At 35.8% G+C, this 17,897-nt stretch overlaps 2 protein-coding genes across 2 annotated transcripts in view; both read right to left on the reverse strand.

Moving 5' to 3' along the window:
• Nucleotides 1-17,897, reverse strand: part of plcg2 (phospholipase C, gamma 2) — a 121,290-nt gene that overhangs the window by 13,307 nt on the left and 90,086 nt on the right. The window lies entirely within an intron of this gene.
• LOC141346163 (adhesion G protein-coupled receptor B1-like) overlaps nucleotides 4,308-17,897 on the reverse strand; it is a 49,376-nt gene continuing 35,786 nt past the window's right edge. The window contains exons 14-15 of the mRNA XM_073851077.1: nucleotides 8,496-8,598; nucleotides 4,308-4,355 (exon numbers count right to left, since the gene is read on the reverse strand). Of these exons, the coding sequence (XP_073707178.1) occupies nucleotides 4,308-4,355; nucleotides 8,496-8,598 (151 nt within the window). The remainder of the gene's footprint in view (nucleotides 4,356-8,495; nucleotides 8,599-17,897) is intronic.

Genomic DNA, 17,897 nt, shown 5'->3' on the forward strand with positions numbered 1-17,897 from the left:
GCTCCAAACTTTTTACCAGCAAGAAACAAATGCACTAAAAAACACATGAAGCACTCTGGCATTGGCATATAAATGCCCTGATAACCAATAACAACATCAGTGAGTTTTGCACACTTTCCTCATATTTTTAACAGGATTTTTCGATTCTATTGTTCTCACTCTGTTCCCCCTCGAGGCACTGGCGGAAAAGTTTATATCTTTAACATATCTATATGTATCCATCTAAATGCAAATGTTCCACCCACACTGCATTAAGTGCTATGGCACAAACTAGTCTTTTGCAGTTTTAAAAGACAAAAGAGATCGCAAACAGATGGATGTGTAGGGGGTGAAAGTAAAAGCATGACCAGGAGGCCCACGGTTCTTTGTTAAAGTACGATATAATTCTGGTGCTGGTTCTGATCGTCTGTCTGTCTCTTTCAATAGAATCTGGTTTCAGAGACGCGGTCTCAATTTGCTTGCTTTGTCTGCAAAGGAAAAAGAAGAAATAAGTTTCTGTTCATGTTTGCTAATGAAACCGAACTTATTCTCATGGTAATACATAATGATTCTCCTATTTCAGCTCTTCGGTGTGTGTTTTGAATATGACAATAATAATTCAGATGTAAATTCCGCAGCTTGAAGCATTTACAGCGACGCTGTCATGATTTACCCGTTATGTATCTCGCCACTGATAAAGACGTACCAATCATGTTTGTTATAACAGGCCAAGCATTCCTTTTTTCAGATGATTGAGATGGATTTCCATTTGAATGTCAGGTGCCAATCCTTTACTCATAGATTTAAACCTTTATACTTTGTAGTGCATAAAATGTCCTGAATGCAGCTCATTGGAGGACAAAATATGAAGAAACTATATAAAGAAACATCTGATTAATTCTACACTGCTATTTCTTCAACACACTCAGAAAATAGATACTAAATACATACTAAAAAATAATTATAGCTTACAACAAGGATGTTAAAGAAAACCTCTGGTATTAAGGCTTGCATGGGTTAATATAACATGAATGACTTTTTTTACTGAAATATGTAGTTGAAAAACCTATGAAAGATTTTGATTTTTGATTGTAATCTTCAGTCGAAGGGCAACAAGAGAAGCGATGTAAGTCTTCACTGCCATAGCGATACGAAGAGGAGAAAAGAATATAAAGATGCCTGTGGACAAATAAAACTTCCTAAAGACCTGCGTCTTTGTTCTCTCTACTTCAGCCCTCATGCCTTTGAGGCTTTTAGTAGACCACAGCTACTGAAAGAGATAACAGATGGCAGAGACAAAATGCTAGATGCCATCCTGGCAGGATGTAAACATGCCGACGCTTGTCATGACGCCACAGCCACTAAAGAAGCTTCTCAGCGTTGTTTTCAATCGATATCCAAGGGCGTTCATCGACGGTACGGCATTTGGTTTAAGCTTAGCTTATATCCATCACCACCTGTAAGCTCTTACTAGCTGTGGTCATCATATCATTATATTCCGAGTTGTGTTGAGGTAAAAATAGCAACAGATAGTCAGTAGCTCATGGAGTGCAACCATTTGACATCATCGAAATAATGGCGCCCCCCATAGTCCAAAATAATTATAAAATGATGTGGACTTTTTAAATAACATAAATCCTACCTGATGAAATGCATACTAATAAGTACATATCACTGCAGTTTCCAACAGAAATGAACACTAGAGGCGGTAAAACAGCACTTGTAATCTTTTTGTACACAGTTATGATTACAGCTCCAAATGTTTCGCTTTCCAAACACAACAAGTTTTCTCTGTAGCTCAGCCGGCATGAAAGTGGACTAAGGAGCGTTCACATGTCGTACCTAAAAAAGCGTGGAAAACACTAGGCGCACCGCTTTCTCCTTCTTTTCCAACCGCTCTGTAGCTTGTGCTCCCGTGGCGTCTGCCGTTGCCATGACCTGCACTCTCCATGAAGACGCGTAAGTTTCAGCAAAGGATAAATGGATTTCCAGCATTAAAAATCGCTTGCAGTAGCTCTGCTATTAAACTTATTTATAAATGATTGTTCCTGTACAGCTATGATAAGCTGTTCATCCAACTTGGCTGTGCTTTCAGTATTATTAAGGGAAAGGATGAAGCTGATTGGTTGGTTCATGTCACATGACCTGCGGTGCGCTTGCGGAATTCTGAAAAGCTGAGAATGAGCGCGTCGCACCGCGTGGGCGTCGCAACCGTGTCGCTTCCATTATGAGCGTGCATACCGCGCGTCTACATTTGAAATAACGAACTTGAGCGTGCAAAAGACGCTACATGTAAACGGCCCCTTAGGATGCAGAATCCTTGGACTCACGATAAAAGTGCTGAAAGATGAGAGATTGAAAAACAAGCTTAAATGCCATGTTTGTGATCGCTTTTGTTCATACCATCGGGTAGGTTTAGGTGCAGTGCAGATGGTATGTTATAATAAAATGTCACAGAGCATTAGAGTTATAGCGCCACTCAATGGACATTTTAAGTCAGAACTGCAGTGTCACATACAAAACCAAGGTCACATAAAACATCTGTTCTGGGGGGAGGGGGAACACTCTTTTAGTGCCACTTAGAAGACACTCATTTATTATCCATGTTAATTTAATTTTGAATACTTAATTGTGAATATGTTAAGTTTCACATATGCTAACACACTTTTCACATGTAAAATTCTAGAAAATATCATACACTAGAGTTAAAAATGTTTTCTCATGTTAAGTTTCTTTTTTTTTAATTTATTTGTTCAAAAATACAGTTAAACAATAACAGAAATATAATTACAATTTAAAAATAGCTGTTTTCAATTTTAATACATTTTAAAATAATATATATTTTTTTTCTGTGATGGCAAAGCTGAATTTTCAGCAGTCATTACCCAGGTCTTCAGTGTCGCTTGATCCTTCAGAATTATTTCTTATTTGTGACCCTATAAAACCAGTCTTAAGTAGCATGCCAGAAATAGCCAGAAATACATTGTATGGGTCAAAATTATCGTTTTTTTTTAATGCCAAAAATCATTAGAATATTAAGTAATAGAGTATTAAGTTTTCCCACTGTAAATATATCAAAACTTCATTTGCTATATGCATTGCTAAGAACTTCATTTCGACAACTTCAACTTTAAAGGTGATATTCTTAGTATTTTGATTTTCAAATAGCTGTATCTCAGCCAAATATTGCCCTATCCTAACAAACCATGCATCAATGGAAATATAATTGTGTATAAATCTCAATTTCGTTTTGTGTCAATTTTGTGGTCCAGGGTCACAAATGCTGATTTGGTGCACAATAAACCTTTCTTATTAGTGTTAAAATTGCTGCTTATTTTTATTTATTTATGTAATTATTTTTTGTTGTTGCAGAAACCATGGTGTATTTTCTCTAAGATTCTCTGATGAATAGAAAGTTCAAAAGAACAGCATTTATTGAAATAGAAATTTTGCAACATTATCTCGGTCTTTACTGTCATTTTGACCATTTTAATGTGTTCTTGCTGAATAAAAGTATTAATTTCTTTCAAAACCCAAACTTTGGAATGGTCATTAATTAATATAAATTAGTATTTAACAATAGTATATTCATAAATGAACACTAGGATTAATAAATACTGTAAAATATGTTGTTCATTGTTGATTCATGATACCTAATGGATTAACAAACCAAGCCTTTTCGTAAAATGATACCAAGTCAATAATACAAAAGCAGTATAGAGATAGTATGACACATTCAGCATTTGCACTGGTTGTTAGCTACCAAAATCTTGTCTAACAATTTTTTGGACAATTTGCAGCCACACAAACTATTAATAAACCAACACTACTGGTGGGCCTTGAAGGCAGCTGGTAAATATTCATAAACATTCATGCACATTTGGCTTTTACCAATACTAGTTAAATAAACCAACATAAAACTGAAACTAAAAATATTTATAAAGAGAGTGCATGTCTGCAGTCAGACCCTTCTCATCCCTTTCACCCTCTTCTCTTTCTAACAGCTTGCCTGCTTTTCTTCTTAAATTAGAAGTGTGTTTTTCATAATTGCTCATGATGTGTATATAGTACAGAAGGAATGTGGTGTTCACCAGTGGAGTCAGTGCTGGGTCAAGTGAAGATCAAGGCAGCTATCTGCAGGATTCAACATCTTCTGTCACCAACATTCCATCACCGCTTTAACATACTACAGCATGTTGTCTCTAACCCTTTATCAACACACCCCTCCATAAGCCTTGGGAAATACACCCCACTGTGTGACTGAAGATTTCTCGCAAAAACTTGCAAAAGCAGACAGCAAAAACAGATTTAAATCAATAAATGGCTTCTCACCTGTCATTCTCATCCCAGGAAATGCAGGTTTGGTTTGTGGTACCCTGTGGAGACAGTAAGAGGGCGAGAAGCAGGGAAGGATGTCACCTTGTGATTTTGCCTTGCAAATATGTACCGGTGATTCTTCAAATAGGGGAACTTTTGACTACCTGCAATCTTCAAATATTAAACTTCTTCAAACCATTTTTCATTTAAAAGTTTTTTTTTCATGTCCTGGAATAAATCTGATTACAGCTATCAGCTTTTAAGTGGACGTTTTCAAGTGGTTTTTGAAGCTGTGTGTGATAATAATCCTTTTCTTTTTTTGTCTGCCCAAAAAAGTTGGAGTCTTGGATTTTCTAACAGTCAATTAAGTTTAAACAGAAAAGGAAAGAAAGAAAAAAGTAGGATAGATGATAATGACAGCAGTATTGAGGACAGAGACTATATATAAATATAAATATATATATATAAATATATATATATATATATATATATATATATATACAGTGGTGTGGAAAAGTGTTGGCCCCCTTAATGATTTTTTAAATTTTTTTGCATGTTTGTCACACTTTAATGTTTCAGATCATCAAACTAATTTAAATATTAATCAATAATAACACGAGTACACAAGTTTTTATATGAATATGAAGTAGACCAAAAGTTCCTCAAAAGCTACACATCATGTTGAGATCCAAAGAAATTCAGGAACAAATGAGAAAGAAAGTAATTGAGATCTATCAGTCTGGAAAAGGTTATAAAGCCATTTCTAAAGCTTTGGGAATCCAGCGAACCACAGTGAGAGCCATTATCCACAAATGGTGAAAACATGGAACAGTGGTGAACCTTCCCAGGTGTGCTGGGCTGACCAAAATTACCCCAAGAATGCAGTGTGGACTCATCCAAGAGGTCACAAAAGACCCCACAACAACATCTAAAGAACTGCAGGCCTCTCTTGCCTCAGTTAAGGTCAGTGTTCATGACTCCACCATAAGAAAGAGACTGGGCAAAAATGGCCTGCATGGCAGAGTTCCAAGACGAAAACCGCTACTGAGCAAAAAGAACATAAAGGCTCATCTCAGTTTTGCCAAAACACATCTTGATGATCCCCAAGACTTTTGGGAAAATACTCTGGACTGACGAGACAAAAGTTGAACTTTTTGGAAGGTGTGTGTTAGAGCTGCACAATTTATCGTTAAAAGATCGCGATCTCGATTCGACCCCCCTCACGATCTTAATCCAGCATTTATATGATTCAGCCAATTATATTTTATTATTATTTTACAAAATTTTTGCTAGCCTAATTACTGCACAGACTGCTGTGAGCTGATGCTGTGACAGGTTCGCTGTTCTCTCCAACATTACATAACCATTTAAACTTCATCTTCAGCGCACATTCTGTCAGATGCAATTCATGGCGCCTCTGTTTCAATATACTTTACAACGCGGCATTCATTCACATCAGATGATAACTCAGCGGCCGAGTTCCACTCACGCAGCGGCGTAATTTCCACCGGGGACACACTTTTCAAAATCCCGTTGGTGTCCACCCACTTTCAAATGGTTTTGTTAAAGTAATCACTGGTATTGTAGAATGGACGCTTAGCGCCACAGAGAGTTTTGCGCGATTGTTAAAACGAAACCAAAAGTAAAACCCGCACGCGCATTCAAAAGCTATTTGCATTTAGAGAGCGACTCCCCAATGCGCGCAAATTAAGCTACATAAAATATCTAGGCTGTTATTAATATGTGGGCCATAATGAGTTGTGTAGATAGCTCTGTATCATGCTTCGGTCTCTATTAGCACTTTGAATATTAAGAGAGTAGTACTTTGATCATGCCAGATTTATGAACCAGCAGAGCAATGGAACCAAATGAGCATAATGATCCATTAACCCATTAACTGTTACTCCCATTTTTGAACAGAGACGTGAAAATATAGAATTGAAGCTTAAATTTTTATAATTCATGGACAAGAACATTTAGTAATATGATTTTAATGTACATTTTCCATGTTAATGCAATGTCTGATTTTAAAATGGCATTCCAAAGGATGAATTTTGAAATTTTAAGTTTTCATCTGATATATAATTTCTTATTATTTCTAAAGTGAAATAGGGAAAAAGGCAACAAGAAAGTCTATTTGTGAAAAAAGTCAGAACTCCTGTTATAAAGGTAGATTTTTGAGGTGCACTCTTGTCATAAATTAATCTATGAAACTCTTGTCATAAATTATTTTCCTACATAATTTGTAACACAAAAAAAAGTCAAATATCTATTTAGGAGCCTTAGACCTTTCCAACAATATACTGTATAGTTTGTCATGATTAGATTAGGATTTATTTGTAAAATGGTGAAGCAAACTTTGGCATCCCACAGAGTGGACGGTGACAACCACAACATGTTGATAGGCTAGTGTTTCTAGCTAAGAATCTTTAAATCACTTTACTCTGACATAATACCTTTGTATATTTATTTTTTAATGTTTAATGTTTTTTTTTTTTTTTTACATTATTTTTCATTACATTTCTTTAAATTTAAAGCACAGTTTATTTTGTCTCATTTCACTGCTATTTTACTGCTGTTTGATAACCTAATGTTCAGGGTAAATCTTTAAAATAAAAAAGTTCTCCAGAATCGTGAGAGAATCATGATCTTTATTCTGAGCAAAAAAATCGTGATTCTCATTTTATTCAGAATCGTGCAGCTCTAGTGTGTGTCCCATAAAATCTGGCGTAAAAGTAACACAGCAAAAGAAAAAAAGCAAAAGAAAGCAAAAGAACATCATACAACAGTAAAATATAGTGGTGGTAGTGTGATGGTCTGGGGCTGTTTTGCTGCTTCTGGACCTGGAAGACTTGCTGTGATAAATGGAACCATGAATTCTGCTGTCTACCAAAAAATCCTGAAGGACAATGTCCGGCCATCTGTTCGTGGCCTCAAGCTGAAAAGAACTTGGGTTCTGCAGCAGGACAATGATCCAAAACACACCAGCAAATCCACCTCTGAATGGCTGAAGAAAAACAAAATGAAGACTTTGGAGTGGCCTAGTCAAATCCTATTGAGATGCTGTGGCCTGATGACCTTAAAAAGGCGGTTCATTCTCGAAATGTGGCTCCAATGTGGCTGAATTACAACAATTCTGCCAAGATGAGTGGGCCAAAATTCCTGCACAGCGCTGTAACAGACTCATTGTAAGTTATCGCAAACGCTTGATTGCAGTTGTTGCTGCTAAGGGTGGCCCAACCAGTTATTAGGTTTAGGGGGCAAACACTTTTTCACACAGGGCCATGTGGGTTTGGATTTTTGTCTTGTTTTGAGACAAAATATCTAAAAATTCTTAAATCAGGAAGGATTTTCTAGATGAGTAAAAAATATTGTCTTGTTTTCAGAAAAAACAAGTCAAAATTAAGTGAGAAACAAGCTAAATATTCTGCCAATGGGGTAAGAAAAATAATCTTGTTTTCTGTTTGAAGTAAAAAAAAAATTGCTTACCCAATTGGCAGATTATTTTGCTTGCTCTTAATTTTGACTTGTTTTTTTCTGAAAACAAGAACATTATTTATTTACTTGTCTAGAAAATTCTTCTCGATCTAAATTTTTTTTATATATTTTGGCTGGAAACAAGACAAAAAAAATCCAAGAATAATCCAAGACAAAAAAATCCAAGACAAAAAAAATCCAAGAAAAGCATTTTTTTTGCAGTGTATATATATATATAAACAATTAAAAATATTTAATAATAATAAATAAAAAATAATATAAAAATAAATGTTAAATTATAAAACGATAAACCTTAAATAAGAGTAAATAAAATGCATTTTGCCAAAATTGTGACATTCTGGTAAATGGCTCAACACTCCTACAATTTGGAAAAAGTCATTAAAATAAAATTTAAATTAAGTAAAAAAGTTATTAATTTTAAATCACTTTTAAATAAAATTAGAAGTAATTTTAAAATAATTAAACAATAATAATAATAAACTAAATATAGTCTAATCTATTATTTAACATAAGATTGAATGTTTTTAATAAAGTATTTTAAAAATCATCCTACTGCGTGAGAGAAAAATCCCCCTGATTGAAGAATTCGTTTATAAGAATAAAATGAAAAATGTGTGACAGTCATAGTTTGAATAATATTGGAACAAGACACAATATCGGGTTTGATGCAGCATATGGGTTTAAAGGGCAGACTGACTTACATTGTAAAGGTGTGAGAACTCAATCTCTAGTGGAGTTGAGAGGGTGCTGGGAGTAGGTTTGATTGTCACAGAGATCACCTTGGAGTTCAGTACTGTGCTATTTCTGTGAAAATACAGAGAGAAAGAGAGAAAACATGAGGAGGACTGCAAAGTAGAAGAGGGAAGAAGAGAGGAGGTCATGACCTTCAAAAAAGCTGCCATATATAACAGTACTTCATGAGATACTTTACTTTGTGCTGTAAATGTGCATGTCATTTACTCACAGAGTACAGTATATGAACATTCATCTATCCACACACACAGCAGTCTTTTTATGTCACTTTTTGTGTCACAAGATATCAGTTTCAAAATCACCACATTGCAGGAAATGAGAAAAATGAGAAAGACAGAAAACCAAAAGAACAAAAAGTCCCAACCTTTCTGTTGAACCCTAAAGACGTTTCAATGCATTTAGACATCTTTCAACTGCTCAGAGTCAAGGCAAGAGTGTATTTTTTAGGTTTCTTTGTTTGTTTTCCTTTAAAGGAACAGTTTACCCCAAAATGAAAATTTTATTTACTTACTGTTATGTCATTCCAAACCTTTATGACTGATTTTCATCTATAGATCATAAAAAATGTTTTGTTTGTCCATACAAAGAAAGTCTGTGTAAGTAAAACTGTTTGATTACCAACATAAATAATCATAACACAATTGTTATCAAGAAAATATTGTTTTTTGTGTTCTGCAGAAAACCATCAATCATACAGGTTTGGAGTGGCTTAATATTAAGTAAATTATAGAATTTTCATTTTTGATTGAATTGTTTCTTTAAAGGGACTTTGCACAAAGTTGTTCCTTCAATAAGATAAAGAACATCATAAGGAAATTCATAAATAGTTCAAGTCAAAAGTTTACATACACCTTGCAGAATCTGCTAAATGTTATTTATTGACCAAAGAGGGATCATAGAAAATGCATGTTATTTTAATAAAGATTTTTAATTTAGTACTGACCTGAATAAGATATTTCACATAAAATATGTTTACATATATTCCACAAAAGAAAATAATAGTTGAATTTAAAACAAATACATTGTTCAAAAGTTTACATAAACTTGATACTGTGTTGATAGGTGAATGACCCACAGCTGTGTTTTTTTTTTTTTAGTTTAGTGATAGTTGTTCATGAGTCCCTTGTTTGTCCTGAACAGCTAAACTGCCCACTGTTCTGATGCTCCAGAAGGAAAAACCATGCATTAGGAGCCAGGGGTGTAAACTTTTGAACAGAATGAAGATGTGGACATTTTTCTTTTTTCAATTAGTACTGCCCTTCAAAAGCTACAGAAGATACCTGCATGTTTCCCAAAAGGCAAAATAAGTTAAATGTACCCTGATATTCAAAATTCTAAAAGTTTTCACCCTCTGGCTCCTAATAAATTGTGTTTTTCTCTAAATCATCAGTGACCTTTTTAACCTTCTGTAATAGTTGCATATGAGTCCCTAAGTGTGAAAAGATGAATCTTAAAATCATATGGTCATTGTTGGAAAGGGTTCAAATACACAAAAATGCTGGAAAAAAAAAAAAAACACATTTTTGGGACCTAAAGGATTTTTCTGAAGAAAAGCAAGCAGTTTAACTGTTCAGGACAAACCAGGAACCCATAAAACTAAACAATGGTGGATCATTCAGGTAACAACATAGTATTAAGCATCAAGTGTATGTAAACTTCTGAATGGGGACATTTTTATAAATTAAACTATTTTTTTCTCTTGTGTACTATATGTAAACGTATTTTATGTTAAATATCTTATTCAGGTCAGTACTAAATAAAAAAAATAACATGCATTTTGTATGATCCCTCTTATTCTGGTAAAATAATTAACATTTGCAGATTCTGCATGGTGTAAGAATATTAGAGTTGCGGTACTCGGACTTGTACTCGGACTCGAGTCCGGTCTCGAGTTCAATTTTTAGCGGACTCGGACTTGTCACGGACTCGGATGCATTTTGACTCGGACTCAAGCTTTTCGGACTCGGGAATAATTGCCGAGTCCAGCCGAGTCCAGGAACAGTTGACGGAAATTTTATTGACTCGATGCATTACGAAAGTGACATTCAGTATTCGCACGTGTTTAAAAGTCTTGCCAGTACTTGAAAGCCTGTTGGGAGAAATACAGATGTGTCACAATATCGGATCTGTGCATCCGGTCTTAAAGCGACAGCAGCGTAAACCTACTGCAGCAGACTGCGTCATATTGTAAGGAGTGAAATTATCTCCTCATGGAATTAAAACACAGGAACTCAAAACAGCTGCCATGCAATAAAGCAATAAAACTACTGGAATCAGGAGAATCGATCTTCAAAGAGAAAGCAAACAACCCCACCCTGACCTACCCCCCTCTCTTCTCCCACTCTCTCACCTTTCTTCCCAAAAGCTTTTGCTGGAAATGAGTAAGATCATCCACATGTTATATCTTGTGAATATATTGTTTTTCTCCTTCATGTTTGATCATTTTAATGGTCTCTGTGCGATTGGTAAAATGGTCTCAATTTCATAGCAGTCACATATACTGTAAGAAAGATTGAAAACTTCCATAGAATTGGGTTTGCTGCTATTGGGTGTGTTCTCCCCTTAGGGTTAGATGGCAAATGGGACCCTGGGTCGCGAGAACCTCCTGACAAAACAAAAGGTCTCAGCGTTTTACAACTGATTGAAAGATTTGTTTGTGTTGGTCTGGTATATAAGGCAAGTGGTGAAACAGTACTGGGGGATTTTGTAGCCAAATGAACCCCACTGTATACAAGAGTCTCTGGAGCTAAACCTCCAAGTCTCCCATGCTGCAGTGTGTCTCTCTGATAGTCAGGAATGCTTTTTCACTCTTAGATACTTCTTTGAGTTACTGAGGTTATGTATGTATCTAAATTGAAACTGAATTGGATTCTCATTGTTTAATTGTGTAATTGGCATGATACATTTTTACCTGACAAATAAAATGTTAAATTTTGCTATTCTGATACGTCCTGAAATCATTATAACTATTAAATCATGGAGGCCGATGTTACCACAAAATAAGACCAGGATTAGACAAACTGGAGGCGCGGGAACGGATGAAGCAGTAGGCACATCCTCTGAAGACCTCCTGATTTCTGCTTATCACTGAAGTTAACAAGTTGAGCATGGGAAAGACTAAGTAAACTACACTTTTGTACGAAGCAAGCAGTAGGCGGCTGGTCAAGAGTGCATTAGTCTCCCACAACCTCTGATTAATTATCAGACTGGCGATTTTGTGACGTATGATCCACGTAAAGGCCGACGTGAGACATAAAAGCGACATTGGGTCCCTGATGAACGGATAATTGAAAAGATGGAATGTCTAGAATAATCAAATTCCCAAATTAATTCATAGTCTATATTTATGATAACCTTTTGATTGGAAATACAGTCTAAATTTAATGATCAATTAAAAATTGGAGTCAGATTAGTATGGAGCCAGATCAAAATTGAAACTAAATCTTGAAGCGCTGTAAAAAGACCGAACATGCAGTAAACCTTCAACCAGATCGCTGGACTGTTTTCGTGCCAGTGAGTCGGTCCTTTCAGTTGGTGACATTCCCTAGTGATCTCCCATTATGAGGCGAGGGTTTTTCAGCGCAATATTCGAATGTGCTCCGGAAAGAGGTTTGAGCTTCTCCTTCCCCTTTCTTCATCTGCTGCGGTAAGTCATTTCTTATTTACCTTTTTAGAAGTGTTGAGGGAAAGCCTAGACGCACCCGATATATACACATTTGTAGAATGAGTCGGAATACTCATAAATTAGACCGGAGACGTAGAAATCCGGTGGTGTTTAAGAATTAGACGAAACCACATGAACTAACAGGGACATGATAGCAGCAGAGTAGATAAAGAATGAAGTCTCTTGAGCCAAAATCAGAATCTCGTAAGAGAAGAAAATTTAAAAATGGAATAACATCATCCACATTTATTCTGGTACTCAACAGAGGGCTGTAAATTAGAATCTAAATTCTGAAATGAACAATCTCCTGTCACCATTGTTTAGTGGCTACATTAACTGAGCAACATTGGAAAGGCAAACAGTTATGTTCAAGTTCTCACTAAAATCCTTTTGTGAAAGTGAAGTTGGGCAGGACAGGGCAATAAAATTAAAGCTTAGAGGATTTGAAAAGAAACTCTAATCTGACAAAATGATCCTGCTTGTATTTTCAAGTTTGTAATTGTGTTAAACACATTGTGTGTATAGACCACACACCATAGTTGTTTGTGCTACTAAATGTACACATAGGCTAGTCGAGTTTATTCTTTAAAAACATGACTGCTTTACTGTAAGTGTGTAAAACACTTAGGTAAAGGTTGTAGATGCTACATGCATACTAGACCAGGTGTCCTGTTTAAAAATAGAATAACTGGAATTGTATAGCAATTTCAAGTTGAATGTGTGTCTATAATGAATTTGTTTGTCTCCTAATTGGTAAACTCTGCTATTTTCAATATAGCTGCAGTGATCCATGTGTAGGAGCATAGAATTGCCATGTGGCCACAGTGTGATCTCACAATTGTCCTAACAATGAAAATATTTTCCGAACAGCGGATTTTAAAGTTCAATCTAAATAACTATAGTTTATAGCTTGGTTTTAATTTAGAGTTGACAAAATTACCTCAAGTTTGTATGAGTCTTTGTCTTTAAGTAGACAGACAAACATGAATAGACCTCTGAATCTAGAACACTGATCTAATCATTCAATGATGTAATCAACAGAAATGTAATCTGCATTTGCTCAGGGTTTGCCCAACCCCCAAACTTTCTCACACTCAAAGAGATTCCTAAAAGGATACAGTTAGTTACAGCACAGCTCAAAACTAAAAGAAAAATTTGACCAATCCCAGATTGTAGTCACAGAGATTGGCAACACTTTACTTTACAACAATAGTCATTTATTGATATTGGTTAGTGTAGTGGCTAATTTGAACAAGCGATGAACAACACACTTCTTATGGTATCTTTTAGTCTGTGTTCAACAAGAATACAGTTAAGGGGAATTGTTGGGAATTGTGTCGTTGTTCATTGTTTGCTCATGTTGGTCCATAGGGCATTAACTAATGCTAACAAACACAACCTGTGTTTTTAATTATGCATTAGTGAGTGCTGAAATTAGCATGAATTAGGATTAATAAAAGCTGTTTAAGTATTGTTTTCTTGGTTCATGTTAATGGAACTAATGAACCTTGTTGTAAAGTGTTGCCCAAAATGTTTAGATTGAGCAATGATTTGACTCCTGATTTCAGTATGTGCTTGCGGGCATTCAATGTCCACGACAACAAAAGCTATAACTGGGTTCCAGTTTGGCTTGTTGCTGTGCACATGATGCACATGCTGGAACTGCTGTGGTCACAGGTCCAAATCAAAGATGTATCTTTAAAAAGATCAGTGAGATGATAACCAATTACTCTAAGCAAGTTGCTCAGGAGGCCCTCCAGAGACCAGTGATAAAAGCATTTTAATTTATAATATTTTAATGTAATATAACTCATATTATAACAATCTTATAATATACTTTATTACAATGGCCAAGCATGGCCTCTAGTCTCATGATGATTCAGCATAAGTTTAGAAGAGAAAAGAAAGTTATGGGAAAATGAGAGAAATGATCAGAATGTAGGAAGAATGTACATGTATGTAAGAAGTTGGAAGCACTACTAGTGCTAGGAAAAGGTATCAAGGGAAGGTGGTTTAAGCAGGAATGGGTAAGAAAGAAAAGTGAAAGGAAGAATGATCAAACTAGTGAGAAAGAACTTCTTGATCTTCTATTTATGCAAAATCTTCAATGAGAAAAGTTAACATAACCTAAGATTTACCAGCTAAAATGATCAATCTGATTGAAATATCTTGAATAGGCCAAATTCATCCAAGGCCATAAGATAATTTAAATTTGATTCTGTTGACATGCAACCCAGTAACAAGGGAAGGTACAAGTTTGCAAACTGACCCACCCCTCTGAGGGAGTGCTAACTCAGAATCTGATCATAGAGCTCATTTTACTTTGACATGTGATTAAAGTTGTGTGTAACATTAAAATCAGGGGATAAAATCAGGCAGGGACTTACAAATCTCTACTGAATACAGAGATGAAAATGGTCAAGGTATGAATAGTGTAAGAAAATCACAATTACTAAGCTAACAGTACAGCACCAAAACTGGCAAACTTATGCCATGATCACAGATCTGACTAGTGTAAACAGTATCATTTAAAGACATTTTCCCAGCAGATTTGGGTGACAAAATTCATGCAACACAGCAGACTGTGAAAACAGCTGAAGGTACACTATGCTTAGATTGTGTTAAAACACTAGCTCTTTGAGCTGACCATTGACACTTGGTTTATCTTGACCTTTTCATTACAAAAGTATGATCACAATAATGGTACAGGTCTTTGTAAACAAAAACAAATTTTGTGCGGATGGTATGCAATCCTAGATTGCAACCACCTGTAACAAAGTTGTGGCTGTGACCATCACAGGAAAAGTAAGATCCACCATTTTCCAAACAATTTGTGAAAAGGTCCAAGATTAAACTGTTTTCCTCTCTGTCTTTTACCTTTCAGACTGACTGCTGCCAGTTCTGAGGAACAAATTCCACAAGGATGTCTGGTCCCAACTACACCAATTTACACACACAACAAGGAGATGGGGGTAGAGATACTTCAAGGGGTCATTCACACTCATAACACTCCGCAAGTAGTTACATGACCTCCCAATGTAGCATTGGAACCAAATTATACAACACAGATTATAATAGACTAGACTCAACCCATCTCCTAAACGCAAACATACAAACACACTTCATTACAATGACCACACTACATCCTTACCTGGCATAATTCAAAAGGATATCCAGGTCTAAATTACTAATTTTAATCTATCACACATTATTGACTACATACATATAGGTCAAAGGAAATTATTTTTTATAATTTCATTTCAATAATAGCAAACATTTTTGCGATCTTAAAGTCTTGCAAATGTAATGGTCTAATGAACTTATTGTATGTAAGTACCTGTAATGTGTATAGGACATGCATGGCTACAGTCACACATCAATCTAATTTAAATTTTGAATGCAGAAGTAGAATTCAAATTCTACTTAAAAAATACAAATGAGACCTATTCATCAATGCAACTGGTCTCTTAGGACAAAATGTTTATGTCCAGTCATTGGCATTGTTGCAAACTAGGGGGCCCACTAGTTTACAGCATATGTCTAATGACAATACAAATTTATAAAAATAAATCAATTATACAATTTCCAACCAACCTGTCTTATAAAGTGTGACTTAAGCCTGCACATTAAATTCACAAAGAATGATTGAAAAGCTATACAGCTGATTTGAAATCTTTGTTTCTTTAAATGTCATTCTTGAACTGACTTGATAAAAACCATAGGTCTGCATCAAGGAATTTATTGTAGAACAAGTAACAGACAATTTTATGATTGTAATTATGAAATTGTGTATTTTCATGTTTAATTATGTGACATATTTTGATTATGTATACCACTGGTAAACATACCGGTTATATTGGTTTTGCTACTTTCCTTAATTTATCCAGACCAAGTACCTAAATCCAAAATTACATTACATAAACAATTTGGCAACCAAATGAGACCTGTTTGCTAAATATTTGACTCTAAGAGATGGAGACCTTATTTACCACTCGCACTTTTGACATGAATTTCTTGTTTATCTCATAACCCTTCTTTCATTCCACAATATCACCAAAGTCATCAGTGTTAAAGTGTTGCATGGTCACTCAGAAGTTGTTTAGCTGCCTCTCATACATTGGAGCACCACCAGTTAAATAATTCCTTCACCTATGGAGATGTGACAGACCCTGCAAACTACACCTTCTACCTAAAGGCAACGAAAGGATTCGTAGCAGGTCATGTAAACATCCTGGGGAGGATGGCACTGGACACAAATGCTTCTTCAGAACAGAAGGACAATTTCAACTCAGGTGTGATCTACTCAGCGAACCTGATACGACAGTAATTTCTACAGTGCAGTGCAGATGACCACTCTTTTCCTGCACTTATCAACTAATACTGCCTACCCATCAAAGACTTTGGCAGTAGTCTCATTCAGAGATAATCTGATTTTGGCCCCTCAGGAGCTGCTCAGAGTTTGTCCCAAGGGGCCAGGGAAGGTCTGTAAGGAGTGAAATTATCTCCTCATGGAATTAAAACACAGGAACTCAAAACAGCTGCCATGCAATAAAGCAATAAAACTACTGGAATCAGGAGAATCGATCTTCAAAGAGAAAGCAAACAACCCCACCCTGACCTACCCCCCTCTCTTCTCCCACTCTCTCACCTTTCTTCCCAAAAGCTTTTGCTGGAAATGAGTAAGATCATCCACATGTTATATCTTGTGAATATATTGTTTTTCTCCTTCATGTTTGATCATTTTAATGGTCTCTGTGCGATTGGTAAAATGGTCTCAATTTCATAGCAGTCACATATACTGTAAGAAAGATTGAAAACTTCCATAGAATTGGGTTTGCTGCTATTGGGTGTGTTCTCCCCTTAGGGTTAGATGGCAAATGGGACCCTGGGTCGCGAGAACCTCCTGACAAAACAAAAGGTCTCAGCGTTTTACAACTGATTGAAAGATTTGTTTGTGTTGGTCTGGTATATAAGGCAAGTGGTGAAACAGTACTGGGGGATTTTGTAGCCAAATGAACCCCACTGTATACAAGAGTCTCTGGAGCTAAACCTCCAAGTCTCCCATGCTGCAGTGTGTCTCTCTGATAGTCAGGAATGCTTTTTCACTCTTAGATACTTCTTTGAGTTACTGAGGTTATGTATGTATCTAAATTGAAACTGAATTGGATTCTCATTGTTTAATTGTGTAATTGGCATGATACATTTTTACCTGACAAATAAAATGTTAAATTTTGCTATTCTGATACGTCCTGAAATCATTATAACTATTAAATCATGGAGGCCGATGTTACCACAAAATAAGACCAGGATTAGACAAACTGGAGGCGCGGGAACGGATGAAGCAGTAGGCACATCCTCTGAAGACCTCCTGATTTCTGCTTATCACTGAAGTTAACAAGTTGAGCATGGGAAAGACTAAGTAAACTACACTTTTGTACGAAGCAAGCAGTAGGCGGCTGGTCAAGAGTGCATTAGTCTCCCACAACCTCTGATTAATTATCAGACTGGCGATTTTGTGACGTATGATCCACGTAAAGGCCGACGTGAGACATAAAAGCGACATTGGGTCCCTGATGAACGGATAATTGAAAAGATGGAATGTCTAGAATAATCAAATTCCCAAATTAATTCATAGTCTATATTTATGATAACCTTTTGATTGGAAATACAGTCTAAATTTAATGAT

Source organism: Garra rufa, chromosome 11 (assembly GCF_049309525.1).
Source record: "Garra rufa chromosome 11, GarRuf1.0, whole genome shotgun sequence".
In the NCBI taxonomy this organism is placed as follows: domain Eukaryota; kingdom Metazoa; phylum Chordata; class Actinopteri; order Cypriniformes; family Cyprinidae; genus Garra; species Garra rufa.